Source organism: Microtus pennsylvanicus, chromosome 2 (genome assembly GCF_037038515.1).
Source record: "Microtus pennsylvanicus isolate mMicPen1 chromosome 2, mMicPen1.hap1, whole genome shotgun sequence".
In the NCBI taxonomy this organism is placed as follows: Eukaryota; Metazoa; Chordata; class Mammalia; order Rodentia; family Cricetidae; genus Microtus; species Microtus pennsylvanicus.
Window position 1 is genome coordinate 91,964,025 of NC_134580.1, and position 14,560 is coordinate 91,978,584.

The 14,560-nt window shown below is 44.3% G+C and overlaps 1 protein-coding gene across 4 annotated transcripts in view; it reads left to right on the forward strand.

Annotated features, from left to right (window-relative positions):
• Fmn1 (formin 1) overlaps positions 1–14,560 on the forward strand; it is a 369,449-nt gene that overhangs the window by 232,680 nt on the left and 122,209 nt on the right. For all 4 annotated transcript variants that reach the window (XM_075961724.1, XM_075961725.1, XM_075961726.1 and 1 more), the window contains 3 exons: positions 6,066–6,127; positions 7,877–7,965; positions 13,796–13,925. In XM_075961724.1, coding sequence (XP_075817839.1) covers positions 6,066–6,127; positions 7,877–7,965; positions 13,796–13,925 — 281 coding nt within the window. The remainder of the gene's footprint in view (positions 1–6,065; positions 6,128–7,876; positions 7,966–13,795; positions 13,926–14,560) is intronic.

A 14,560-nucleotide genomic window follows, 5' to 3' on the forward strand; every position in this document is an offset into this window, starting at 1 on the left:
GAGGGATTTGCCTGTTGTAAGACCTTGACCTGCGCATGTGCCTCAAGCAGGCACATAGTTTTTATGTGTGCCTGTTAGTTTGAATTTGTGATACCGGCCTGCTTTTTGTCCCTGCTGACGGTTATTATATCTTAATGGGCGAAACACCACTCTAATGATCCTTGTGTATATAATCCTGGGAGCACAGAGCAGGCACCAGAGGACCACATAAAAATGTTTGCCTCAATTTCCCTGCGAAAAAAAGAAGCCCAGAAACCAGACTTGACCAAGGAACGGATTTTTTAAAGGGAAAGGAACCCAATAAAATTACCAGCTTTTCACAGCGTGTGTCTCCTTCCTTTTGACATATTGTGAGGTGTAGGTGAAATATTCTACCCGAACTGACAGTGTGAGGCGGGGACAACTGAGGAGGGAGGGAGATAAAAGTAAAAGCCACCAGCCATGATTGATATGGCAGTAGCCCAGAGCTGCTGGGGTCTCCCCTTTGTGGATTTGACACTTCACCTTTCTGACACCGTCTGCAGGAGTGTTGGAATAATGAGCCCTTTGCAGATGGAACCGGAGCTACGGTTACTCGGGATTACTGTCCCGTAGCTCTGCGGCTGGCTAGAGACTTGTGCGGGCAGTCAGTCTTGATTCGGTTTGTAAGGTGAAAGTTGAACACCTACTTTTGAGACAGGCAAATGACAGAGAGAAAGAGTGAGGAGCGTGTTTGTTTGTTTGTTTGTTTCTTCATGTATTTGCTGTTTGTTGTTCTGGTTTTGTGGTACTACCGAGTGATCCCGTGGCCTCGCACGCGCCCGGCGAGCCCTTTACTGTTACCCTATGTCTGTAGTCAAGGATACATATTTGCTAGTAGAAAATGAAGGAAGAAGCAATCTGATCCTAGGGAATTCCACAAAATGTTTTAACCAAGGACTGTGGTCATCACTTAACTAATTAACTAAGTTCGTGTAATGGCTTCTAAGTTGGATATAAACGCTTGCGTGAGTGATTGGGTCATGTATTGATTTTGTATTTTAAGAACTCTCTGACATACGGATCCTGCCACCCACCCACCTGCCAGCACCCCCCATCAGCACCTAGACTACATTTGGTGAATAGGAAACTGAATTATGTCTATGGATGACAGCTCTCTGCAGAGGCCTAGAGGTTTTAGGTTTTAGACCTGTGGCCAAGCCTTCCTTTCGTGGGTGTACAATAGGAAGGAAAAATAGAAAGATCTCAGGATCAACCAGATAATCTCTTGAGACTGCTTCCTCTGTCTTCAGATTTTATTTTAATCATAGTTAACCTATAGTTCTATACCCAGTTAACACGAGGCTTTACTGGAAACATGTCAATAGAGCCAAACTCTTTATATTCGTTATTCTTTAGCATTCCCTTTCTTCTGATAACCCCCACCCTGCCCATGGGCCCTGGAGAAAGATCTGTTTTGTCTATTTCTATGGGGATAGCATGGGGGTTCTTCTAAAGTCTCAATGTGGTTTCACCTCCCAGTTCCCTGAATCTCCAGAATCAAGGGTAACTCCAGAGAGTGCCTCGCCCACTTCCCTGTCCTTTCTGTCTGTGCTCTTTAGGTTTTTCACACCTTAGTCACTGCATTAGGTGCTAAACTCTCCAAATGCTGGCCCGTCCAGTCGTTCCTCAGCACAGTACTGCCCAGCAGCGCCTGGTGCTCATCAGTGCATTGTGGGCCCTTTAACACGGCTCTAATTCTGCAAGGTCTCATCCTCCACCATGTGCAGACCCAGCTCCTCAGTCTCTTTAGTTAATGCTTTGCAAGCTGAATTACTTGCCATTTCTAGAAGGTTCCGTGACTCTGTCTGCATCTCCTTCTTTCACTGTCCCATATCCTTTCATTTTGTGTTCCCTGGGATTTATTGTAAGTTTAGAAAATGTCTTTGCCTGGCAAGAGTTTGCCTTAATGAATTGTGATTAACAAATGGAGTTCAGGAATCTGCCTGAAACAATAGACCAGTTAACTTGAACTGGAAATTTTTATTCTAAGGTGCCTTTTTTTTTTTTTTTTTTTTTTTTTTTTTAGTTTTTTGAGATAGGATTTCTCTGTAGCTTTGGAGCCTGTCCAGGCACTAGCTCTTGTAGACCAGGCTGGCCTAGAATTCACAGAGATCCGCCTGCCTCTGCCTCCCGAGAGCTGGGATTAAAGGTGTGCGCCACCACCGCCCGGCCTAGGTGACTTTTTTTTAAAAAGAAAATTATCTGAAGGTGGAATCATGGGAACAGCACCTGTCTTATTCGTACTTTAATGACTGGAAAACCATTTATTAAATTCTTTTTGTCTTTCAGTATTGAGAACTACAGTTTACCTATAGTGAGAGAGTGGCTGAACATGGTGATTGTGAAACCCAATCGAACAAACCTAGGGTTTTGAAAGAATGATTAAGAAGGAGCAAAGCAAACTGAATTCAAATGTTCTGATTTGTCTAAGTCTTGCCCATCTTCCCCTCAGTGTCCCTCTGTATTTTCAAGACCCAAAGCTCTCCTCATCCAGAAACTTGCCTCTTATCAGCGAGGTTCAGTCTGTGGGAGCCCTGTAGCACCTCCATCTTTCTCCCGCTTGCCCTCACCCACACACACACAGACGCGCACCACACTGGTTTGTACCCCTTTCATCCCAGGAAGAGTGGTCAAGGTGCCTAAGGAACTATCCCTGACTCCAGGGCTCTCCCAGTCTAGTGCAGGAGAGAAGCTATTGCACACTTGGCATGCTGCACTTTTTATCATTACATTGTCTCTATTCCGTCCTGTGGTAGACCAAGGGCCCTCTACCCTGAAATTCAAGAGTATCCTTTCAGGGCAGGGAATTTCTGAGTACTGGGCCTTGGTAGGTAGGGTGTGGAAAGGGGGGAACCCAAGGTATGATAAGAGATGGGGAATTGCATCCGAGATACATGAGGAGGAGGAGGAAGAGGAGGAGATGAGACTACAAGAGTACACAAAGGACAGAATGAGTTTTAAAACAAGACAAGGAATTAGGGCTTTATCCAAAATTTGAAAGAGAGGCAACTGAAGTGTTGTAAACAGCAAGTAATCTTGAGGCTTGTGTTAAAGGAAACTGTTGGTTATAGCTCTTTGTTAGGCCATTTGCTTAGCATGCGCTAGGCGCTAGGTTCAGTCTCCAGCATTGCAAAGAAACAAGCCAACAGCTAACTAGCAGCCAAACTAGCCAGCTGATTAATTCATTACTTAATCACTCATTCCACTCATGACTTAAACAGCTAGCAAACTAACTAACTTTGGTTCTATAATTAAGGATGGCCTGAGGGAAGGATTGAACTTGGAAATAAGCATTAGGATATATCGATAGGTCTGGATATACTAAATTTCCTTTAAGATACTTTACACGGTATTCTTTAAAACTTGGAGCTGGTCGAGTCTATATGTGCCATGTTAATAAAACTTTTTGAGTTACACCTCAATGGATTCTGACGGGAAGACCCAAGAGGGTTTTTTGGCAAAAACCTCCTGAAACACCAAAGAATTCCGGAAGCTATACTTAGAGCATGAATTCCTGGTAGTCCCAAGTCTTCAGCTTCTTAGAGGCTGAGAGAGAGGATTAGCAAGCTTGTAAACACATGGCAATGCATATTTGAAGTCATGATCATCATAGGCCTTTCTTAGGTTCTGGCATGAGCTTCTATTTTATATGCTGTGGCAACCTCACATATGGCCTTACTCAGTATCTTCAGTGAGGGGTGAAGGGTGTCAGGTCTGTGTTATAGCTATCCTCAGGTCCCAGCGACCTACTGATAACATTAGCCCATAGAGTGGAGTATGTTAGGTCTGTTCATGAGCGTCATCCCACCCACCCAGTCCCACTCCGGAAGAATCTGGCTTTTGCAGTTACCTCTCCCTGGAATATTTTCCTGCCAAGTTATTCACAAAGTTGACCTTTTTAAGTCTTACATGTCACCTCCCTCAGAAAACTTTTCATGATCATGTTAGGTCCTCTTATAGACGTTTGTCTGTTATTTTTTTTTTTTCCTGTTCGTTGGGGCACTAAGGATCAGACCCAGGAATCCATGCATGCTAAGCTGCAACTAACCTATTCCCCCAGCCCAGTTTACTGCCTTTAAAGTTGATTGCCACCTGCAATTGTGCATTTATTATTTTTATCCCTCAGTCTAAGATATTAATTTCATAAGATTCGATACTTTTGTCTTAGATAGTCATGGCCCTTGAAAGCAATTTCTGAAAAGCTGATTTTCGTGCGCAATCAACAGATAATTACTCGGGGCCTAGGAGGATGAATGGGTGAATAAATGTCTCCAGAACCCCGCCTGTTTCTGGCCCCATCCCGTCTTCATATTTTCTTTTCGCTGCCTGGTACACAGAAATACAAACCACTGAACCATGTATCTGGGGTCGAAGTTGACTAACTCTTTCAAATCAAGCACTTACTCAGGGTGGAAAAAACCCAGATCTCTCTTTCTTGGTGACAGAGATTTTTTGATTCAGGCTCTAAGCTCAGATACAGTACTCAGGGTACATGATTTTTTTTAAAGCAGTCATTCCTTTAAAAATCTATCCTTAAATATGTGCCTTTTCTTCTAATTTTTAAAGCAGCATGCTGGAGTTCATATAAAAGAGCCATTGTTCCTGGCCTTTTCTATTTGCCTGTTTTTAAAACATCAGCCATTTAGATCGTCCATCTGACCAATTAGTGAATCTCTATTATCTCCACAAACAATACACCAGTCCTGAGACACTAAGTTCTTTCATTCTTTTCCCAAATCACATTTTTTTTTCTGATGGCGGGGTTCACACTGACTTTCCTGGTACCTTGGTAGAATCTTGTCGGTAATCTTCTAATTGCCCCCGCCCTCCATCCACAAGTCTAGAAATAACTTGTGAATGAGGGTCTAAGTTAGAGAAAGTGGGCGCAAAGCAGTTTTAAGTATTCCTCTTGGTGTTCTGGGTAGGGATGTGCCTTAGTCTCAGGTAACTAATTTTATTGAAATGTTTGAATGCATACATATGAGTCTAAATGATAGGAGGGAGAAAAAAAATCAGAAGCAACCTACCCTTCACCCCGTTCTCCGCATTCTCCAGGGAAGCCTGGTGTAATGGAAGGAACGAATGACTTAGAGAGCAGAACTTTAAGGCATTCTAAGCATCACTGGTTGGTTTAATAAAATTAATTAGCCTGCCACAGAGAAAATTTACTAGCACACTGGTTAATTTCACAATGTAAAGTCAGGAAAGAGAGGTAGCACTGAGGGGACAAACCTTATTAGTTTTGAATAATTATTTAAAGATGTGGGCCCTGCCAATTTCAAACACTTTGATAGCCAATTCCATTAGAGCTTTTAAAAATCTGTTGCATGTGTATCCTAGCATGTATGGGAAGGAACCTCCACAGATGAAATCATAAGCATTAACTAAAGGCAAAATTACTCATTTAAGATACAGAACCAAAGGCAGAATCCTAATTAAAAAAAAATGGGAATAAAAACTTACCTTGGTACTGGCTCATGGGAGGTTTCTATGATCTTAATTTGCTATTGATGCAATGATTATTCTTTCTTGTCTTTTTAATCCAAACAAGATGTTTGCGGCGGCCACAGAAAGGTGCCTGGAATCATATGCCTGAATTCATTTAATTTGCGAACATTGTCCTTTTTTCTTCTTTTTCCTTCCTGGTAATGGGCAAGAGTCAATTCTTCTACATTAAGTGCTAAATCTCTTCAATTACCAGCCGGGAAGAAAGATTTAAAATTGTGCTTCCAACCTCCAAACTGATTTAGTTTAAAAGCTCAAACCCTTCTCCTGTGGAGCCTAAATTAAACGACAGAAAAAGACTCAAAGCCTGAAGAATTAAATAAGGCAGGGCTAACACTCAGGCCGACCATAGGGACAATTTTGGGTTTGCTTTCAAATGAACCCCCGTGGAATGAAAGGAAGGGGAACAGAAACAAGCTGCCAGGCAGAACCTGTGTAAGAAGTGCAGGCCGATATTGTGGGAAAGCTGGGCCAGAGGTGAACATTGGTGTGGGGATCAAGTCAAAACCTTACTCCTTTTTCTCTTTTCTTTTCGACAGCCATATTTAACGTGGATGACTCTGTGGTTGACCTAGAGACCCTGGCAGCCTTGTATGAAAATGTGAGTGTCAAACGCATACAGAACGGAGTTTTTGTCTTCTTTCTACCCTAAACATCACCGAGCCATAGGTGTTCTTTGGTAGTCAGGATCTGAACCCCACAGACACAACGGTGCAGGTTTGCACGTGGAGGATCGTGTTCTTAACTCCCACTGTTAGTGTCTGTCCCAGGAGATGTCACTGTCACCAGCAAAGCAGAGACCTCCGCTGTGCCTTAGAGCCCAGCCCTACTGCTTGCTGACAGAGTGAACAAAAATGAGCCTCCTACTGATGCTGGCACACCCCAGTATCTTCTTCTGAGGAATAGGAACCCGAATAGCCACTTGGGTGATCATTCTCAATCGGATGAGCTGATGACATCAAATGCAGGGGGCAGCATTGGACGGCAATTGTGTGTTCTAGCTTTAGTGTCAGGGGTCCTAAGCTTGGGGCCCAGCTCTGTATTGCCTACTAGACGATCATGGCTGGGCCAGTCATTTAAACAGCTTAGTCCTGTTTGATTCTGTAGTACAATCCAGATTAGTGTGGGACTCTACCTGACTTTTTTCTATTGAGTAAGAATTTGATCAAGCAACCTGTGATGGAGCCCAGAGCACATCCCAGAAAGCCAAGTCACACAGTTTGGGAACACTGTGAACCATGTGTAAGAAACGTCACTGCAGTGCACAAAATCTTTGTGAATGGGAATAGTGAACGGGATCCACAGGCCCTTGTGAGGTGATGATACCGGAGAATCACGGTTGTCATCTGCTCTGTTCATTGACTGTCAGGGTGCAGAAGTATGGGTGGAACTGGATTCTCTAAGCCATGGCAATTCTCACATAACTGCATGGGCTCTGTGACATGCTATGGTCACTCAGCTCACAGGAGTTAAACATGTACGTCCATGGGGACCTTAAATTTCCATAGTCTAGTATAGCCCAATGAGCTCACCAGTTTCCTACATATTCTCACATTCTTTATGTATGTAAGAAATTATTTAGTACCGAGTGGGAGGTTTTTGCATCTTCCTATCCACATAGTACTCATGAATAAACCCAGAGGCTTACAAGTATCCGACCATTGGAAGTTAGTGGTGCATTTATTGAGTACCTGGAAGGCAGTGTGAGGATTCCGAATCCAAAACTCATTACTAGCATGTTAGTGCAAACCTTAGGGAGTTTTCCTCTGAAAAATGAGGATATGGCCATTGATGGCATAGAACTCTACCAAGCAAGGTGCCTTCCTGATGCTTTCTGTTGTTACCATGGTTTCAAGAGTATGCATATGGCCAGTAGAGGAAGTCTGTATACAACTAGAAATATTGGGTAAATTATAAAGCATGCTACTAAATGCCCAAATAAGTAGTGTAAATAACACATACTTATTAAAATCAGAAAAAGTGAAAGTGGCAACTACTAATAATAGCGTGGGAAGTCCATACAAGGACTATAGTTCTGGGGAAGAGACAGCTAAGGGCAGCTTGGCCTGCAACTGCCTGCAGGAGACTCACGCTGTCAAATCTCTTGACCTGTGTGTCTGCATGTGTGCGCTTATCACGACAGTTTACTTTAGCTAGTAACTGCCAAACTTGAACGTGTATCAGGATGACCTGGAAGGGGTTTCCAGGCCCAACCTGTGTAGTTTCTTAGGCTTGAGGTGAGGCCCAAGTGGTGCCAGTGCTTCAGGGTGTGGGCTCACAAGTCTGTAGTCGTAGGCTGATTCACTTGACTGTGTGTGTTGTTTTTGCTTCTTTTCTCCTCCCAATGCAGCGAGCCCAAGAAGATGAACTGACTAGAATAAGAAAGTACTATGAAACCTCCAAAGAAGAAGACTTGAAGTTGCTGGACAAACCTGAACAGTAAGGAGCCTTGAATTACCTTTGGTTAGTCTGAAAGGGGATCTACGAACTCCAACTGTCTGCCTCCCAGCTATGAATGTCAAGTCTAAATGATACAGAGAGCTGAGTTACAACAGCATCCTTCTGAGCCCTATTGCATCCAGCAGGATGACTCGGCTGCCGGGAAGGCTGCTGCGATCCGTGCTGTCGGATGCAGGGTGCCTCTCCCCCTGTTCTCACCCCACACCACTCCCATTTCTTTCTCGAACAACTTAATTCCTCCTAGACTAAACATTTTAGCCAAAAGGGTAACTGAGGAAGGAAAAAGGCGTTACTATTCTGCCTCAAGATTTGCTCATGAGTTAAAAAGAATGACGGCAGAGTCACAAACCGCATTCAAACTGGTTTTCTTAAATGTCGTGCTCAGTAAATGTAGCCTGAATGTGACAGGTTTCCCACAAACATCTCCTCCTTCTGTGTGGATCTCTCTTCTTTCCATTAATTCTCTCCAGTGGCTAGCTCTGGTTTGCAGTATCATCTCCCATGCTTTGAGAACTCGGACCTCTGCTGCATAGCTTGAGTGGCTTCCTGTTGGCTAGACCCTTGAGGTCTGCAAGCCCCAGATGAGTTCCTGGGAGTCCCCCACAAGATATTAGGGACTAAGACTGCCATTGTGCCCCTGGTTTGGGGCTCTTGTGCCTGTTGCTACTGTGCCTGCTTCCTGTTCCATTCAAGGCAACCTTCTGCAGCCGGTGAGAGGCAGCTGCAGAAAGCAAAGAGAAAACAAATGAGACAGAGTGTAGCAGGCTACCCCTACAGGCACCCGAGGTTCTGTCTTATACTCTGTGCCCTCTGTCTGGATGCCGCAGTTCTCATAGACAGACCCAGAAGGAAACCTCTCTAAATGACTGGCAAAGTAGTTTGTTAGAGATCCTAGGTTTACCCCAAATACTGTCAAACCTTGCCGATAACCTCTGAACCTTAGATGAAATCCTCTCGCATGGCCTTTAAAGTCGATCCGTAAAGCCTTGGAATATGTGTAGATCAATTCCAATGGGATTCCACTGCCCTTTCGTCTCTTTAGCATCAGCCGTCGGGCTCAGCCCCTCCACCACTTCTGATGCTGCTCACCTAGAAGTCAGATTCACTGACTGTGAATTCACTCTGTTACGTCGCTAATGGTCACAGGAAACGTGACTAGCGATGAGCTATGTAGACACTGGCATGGCCACTGCTGGTACTTAGAGATGGAAGGTAGGACACAACAAGCATTTAGACAGGGTGAGTATGCCCAATTATGGGATGAAATGGTTACGTCTGGAGTTGGCAAACTTTTCCTGTAAAAGACTAGATGATATTTTATACTTCGTGGGTGAAAGGATCTGTCATGAGTCCTCAAGTCAGCCACTGCACTGCCATGGTTCCAAAGCAACCATGGCTAAGGCTACATAAGCAAAGGGGCACAGCTGGACGTCAACTTTATATAGAATTGCCAAGATTTTAATTTCATGTCATTTTACATGAAAAAAAAACCTCCTATACTTTGTGCAATCATTTAAAGTATGAAAGCTATTCTTTGTTTCACGAGTCACATAAATAGAAATGGCTGTCTGGGTTTGGTCCATTAGCTCTAATTTGTCCATACTCAACCCACTCAGAAAAGCCTGCCGTCGACCGAGAGGATGGGGTACAATGAAGCACTGATGTGAGATAAACTGTGTGTCTGCCAGGAGAGGCATCCCTCTGCCTTTTGTGGTACAGCCTCTCAGCATCATTTCTCAGCACTAATTGCCAGGGTCCAGAATAATGGTGGCAACTCATTAGCACAGGGCTTTTTTTCTCCCAGCTCCACCCGTGATCTAGCTAGATAAGCATTTTCAAAGTTTGGGGGGGGCCGTTGTGCTGACTCCTGATCACTCACCACTATTGCCAGAGGCAGAGTTGCCTGTCATGTGCGGCTGCTCAGGTGGCAGACAAGGCCGAGGGACTGGCATGGAGACGTAGAGAGGTTCCCGGACCCAAGCAGACCTCGCCTTTGTTCTCCGTGTCTCTGAAGGCAGCTCTTGTCCGATCTGTGCCAGAGTCTGGTTCTCTGGTGATTTATTTGCCACTTATTCCCAGCAAGTGGACTATAAGCATGTTTTACATACTGGGAAATATGAATCATTGAGTTCAGCATTTCAGTTTCTTAAGAGTCGTGTGGTGCCCAGTCCTATAAATCACAGCACGGAGAGGCTGGCCTCATCACTCACCTCATCAGCTCTCTGACACCCCAATGCCAGATTTAGAAGGCCGTTTCTCACAGAGGTGTCATCCGCTTGGGACCTGGCTGTCTGAGAGTCACTCCTGCCAGGGATGTCCTTGACTCCCCTGAGATGTGTTGGTGAGGGAGGATGTAGCACTCCTGGTTAGATCAATTGACCACGTAGGCCCAAAGATGGCCCCCTAAGGTCTGCAGTGAGGCTATTGTGGACATCACATAAGACCTTTCGCTGGGTCCACAGCTAGCTACCGTGTTTAGTGTTTTCCTTCCCGGGGTCCAGGCTGCATGGTGAAATAATACCATGAATGCGACCCCTGTTGAACACATATCTTATTAGCTCATTAGCGGATTTTGAGCAATGCTGAGAGATCACCTTAGCCTCTTCAAAGACTGGATCACACAGCATCATCCCACCTGTGAGCCGAGCTGCCACGGCAGCTGTAAAGCCCACACGAGGTGAGCTACAGGCCTTCTGTTGTGGATTCAGGCTGAGCTGGAGTCCTTCCTGGGGAAATAAACCACATTGCGTAAGGAGGGAACGCTCGCTCCTTCGTGCATCTGTCCTTTCTTGTAGAACTAGAAGAGTCAGAGAAGCCAGAATGAAACTGTAGACTACCCCCAAGTGGAAGTTAGCCAGTGAGTATTTGTAAATATGAAGGCCTGCTGTGCTTGGGGGGGGTATGTAAATGGCTTATTATCCCAGCGTGTGTGGATAGACTATAGAACACAAGGGAGCAGGGCCAGAGTTCATCAGACACTTGGTTCACATAGCCTTTGCGATGACCTTTCCTTTGGGAACTTGGCCAGACAAATGAGAAAAGAGGTAGGGTGCCTCTCCTTGACCCATTCTCGGTTCTTCCAGCCTAAAATCTGCTAATGCTTCCAGGTAGCCAAACCACTGCTATCGTTATTGTATGAAAATAAAAAATGTTAAAGTATTCTCTATCTAAAAAAACTCTCCGTTTGTTCAGAAAAAAAAGTACATTTCAGAATATCAAACTCCATTTACATTCCCCCAGATTCCTTATAGACACCGTCTAGCCTATCTTGGCTCACTTCTCTGGTCTACAGGTCTGTCATTCACAGCATCATGGGGGCTCAGTGACCACAGCCCACGTTGCTTCTCCAGGACGCTGATCGCTGATCACACCTTTTCCACACGTCAGTAATCATGGGTGTGTTTTTCGCAGTATCAAAAAAGAAACCATATGTAAGCCTAACCTTGTTCCCAGGCCCTATGTACCTGTAAAGGCTTCCCATACCCCTGCAGAACTGAGCAAGCATAGCCAGTGCACTAGAACTCATTAGCAGTGATAGGTTCTATCCAAAAGCAAAGCCCTCCGTCTGCTGTCTCTCCCAGCTCCTTGAGATGCTTTGAGAACCTTCCCAGAGCAAGTACTGATCCTAGCAAGATTCTAATCTCAGACAGTCTTGCAGTTTTACTCTGTTCTTTGTTGAGGAGCCTCTGGCCCTGTTGCCACAGCTGGGTCCTTTGGCTCCTCCGAGGGACAGTTAGTTGTTTTTCCTCTGGCATTCCCTGCTTCCTGTCCATTCCTGGTGAGTGAGCAGGGGTACTGCTGTTTCCTCACTCAGTGTGCCGTCTGTGGCCGCTCCGCTACTTTGTTCATCTCAAGGATGGCATTTACCTAGTCCAGAGAACACGGTCCTACACGGGGTATGAAGAGATGACGTGGTTATTTGGGGGAGGGGAGAAATGCAGGGAATTTTCTGGAATAGCTCTCAGCATCTAAAGGAGCAAACCGTCCCAAACGCATCACAGAACCAAATGCTGCCAGTCCCCAGAAATGTTTACCGCTGACCCTCTGTGAAACTGGCGACAGCTCTGAAGTCGCTCGTGATAAATGACTCTGGCCAGTGCTGTACTGTACTTAGGAGGGAACAATTTAGAAAGGAAGGGTAATTACTTTCTTCCTGTGCCTAAGCAATACTTCTGTGTTCTGTTAAATGCCGTAGTGTGTACTATGATGATAACTGTGGCTGCACATGCACAGAGCCTGAAGACAAGGGAGTGCTTTCTCTTTTGAGTTCTTCGTGCTTCCTTTCCAGAGTATTTGAAAAGGCTGGGACAGGGGGAAATGACAATTAGGACCTGATTGGGGAGTTAAGGAAAGTAGCTGATAAATATATATATATATATATATATATATATATATATATATATATATTAAATCTTACCAGGGAATAGTGTTATACAACTATTATCTCAGTACTTGGGAAGCCGAGTCAGGGAGATTGAAATTTTGAGGTCACCTAAACTCTATAAGCAAGACCTTGTCTCAGAAACAATGCATACCACAAAAACAAACCAGACTTCTAAATCACATCCCCACAAAAAACCTGTGAAAGGGACAGACTATAGGGCAGGAAAACAAACTCAGGGACGGAAATGGGCATAGAAGCAGGGGTGGTGGTACAGCCTTTTAATTCCAGCAACTGAGGATGCTGAGGCAGGAGGATGGTAAGTTAGAGACCAACCTGGGCTCCATACCAAGACAGCCAATAAGAGAAAGTTGACCCCTTCCCCTTTTTCCTCCTGTCCCTATGCCCTATCTGCTCCTCCTGCTCCTCCTCTCCACCTCCTGCTGCTCCTTCTCCTCTATCTCATCGGACACAGAGAATAACAACTGTATTCATCTACAAAAGTACATTTGGTGGAAAACTGTAAAATTTCAAAAAGTGATAGTATTATAAATTGACCAAGACCTTCAGAAATATCAGGTAATAATCATTTCAACTCCAGACTGAAATTAAGGGCTGTTAATGGATTCTCCCCCTTTCTGAGTTCTTAGCCAACTGTCTCAACTCATACTACTTTATACCCTTTCCTGTGGCGGTTGGCCTCAAAAGCACGAGGCTCTTCCAGCTTCATTTCGCGGAAGACACCAGTGCCCAGCCACTCAGACAGTGAGCCACTGTGTGTAGAGCAGTAACCAATTTTGACTCTTGAGAGTTGTTTGGCCAATGTTTTAAAGATTTTTAGGGTGTCTACTTTATGAATTTCTGCTTTTTTCTAAGTACTGAGCTACCTATCAGCTGTACCTATGTGGGTCAATTGACCCAAAGGGTGAACAAATACCTGGAAAACTAGATCACTATAGGCTGTGATATAACTGAGCAGAAATAACAGCAATCTCATTTCAATAATATCTTATCGCTTGACTATAGTTTTTTTTTCAAAATCTTCATTTTGTTCTGCTTATGATGATAAACTTTTTAGAGAATTTTACATGACACATGAGTTGACTGTCATTTTTTCATGCAGTTAAAAACCAGGGCTTTCCATTTGGGTTCAGCCTCTCCTCTGAACAGCGGGAGAAAAATAGTGCCTTCAGAATCCTTGCATAAACCCTCAGCTCATCTGTATTACTCAGCATTGCAGGAATTCAGCAGAGACCCTGCTATCAACCATGGAGCAGATACCCTTCTAGCTCCTTGCATCAGCCCATCTGATTCCCTTTAGAAATTGAAATTGTGACTGTTCCCCCTGCTCGATCCGTATCAACCCTCTTCCTTAACTTCTCCCTATGACTATGCAGAAAGCAAAATCATTCGTTTTTATTTTTACAGGTTCCTGCATGAGTTAGCCCAGATTCCCAATTTTGCTGAGCGTGCCCAGTGCATAATCTTCAGGGCTGTGTTTTCCGAAGGTGTCACTGCCTTACACAGAAAAGTAGAGATTGTCACACGAGCCTCTAAGGTACGTATAGGCCTGTTTTGAGAGGTGAAGAGGACCCAATGCTAGTGACTTAATGAATGGAAGTCATCTGTACTTTAAGGGAAATGCGGTGTTTGTTCTGCCCAAGGTAGGAAAGGAAAGAACAAGGAAGATCTGAACTGAAGAAGAGAAGGAAGGGAAAAATAATGCTTTTTATAGATTCTTAAAAAAAAAAAAAATTGTCGGGCTGGAAAGATGGCTCAGTGGTCAAGAGCATTGCCTGCTCTTCCAAAGGTCCTGAGTTCAGTTCCTGGCAACCACATGGTAACTCACAACCATCTGTAATGAGGTCTGGTGCCCTCTTCTGGCCTACATACAGACAGAATATTGTATACATAATAAATAAATATTTTTAAAAAATTGTCAATACCTCACCATGTACATACTGGCCACCCAAAACTAAAATCAAAACAGAATAGCTCGATCTCTGTTCAACATTCCAAATCACAAAGAGATTTTACTTGAAGCCCATGCAGGCGATCACCTGAAATCTGTCTATATCATAAATGAAAGCATTATGGAGACCTGAAATAACTAACAGCGATGGTGAATGGTTGGTACATCCATTCTGTGTCCAGCACACTCTGTACTCGGTAAAGCTCACATCTGACCCCCAG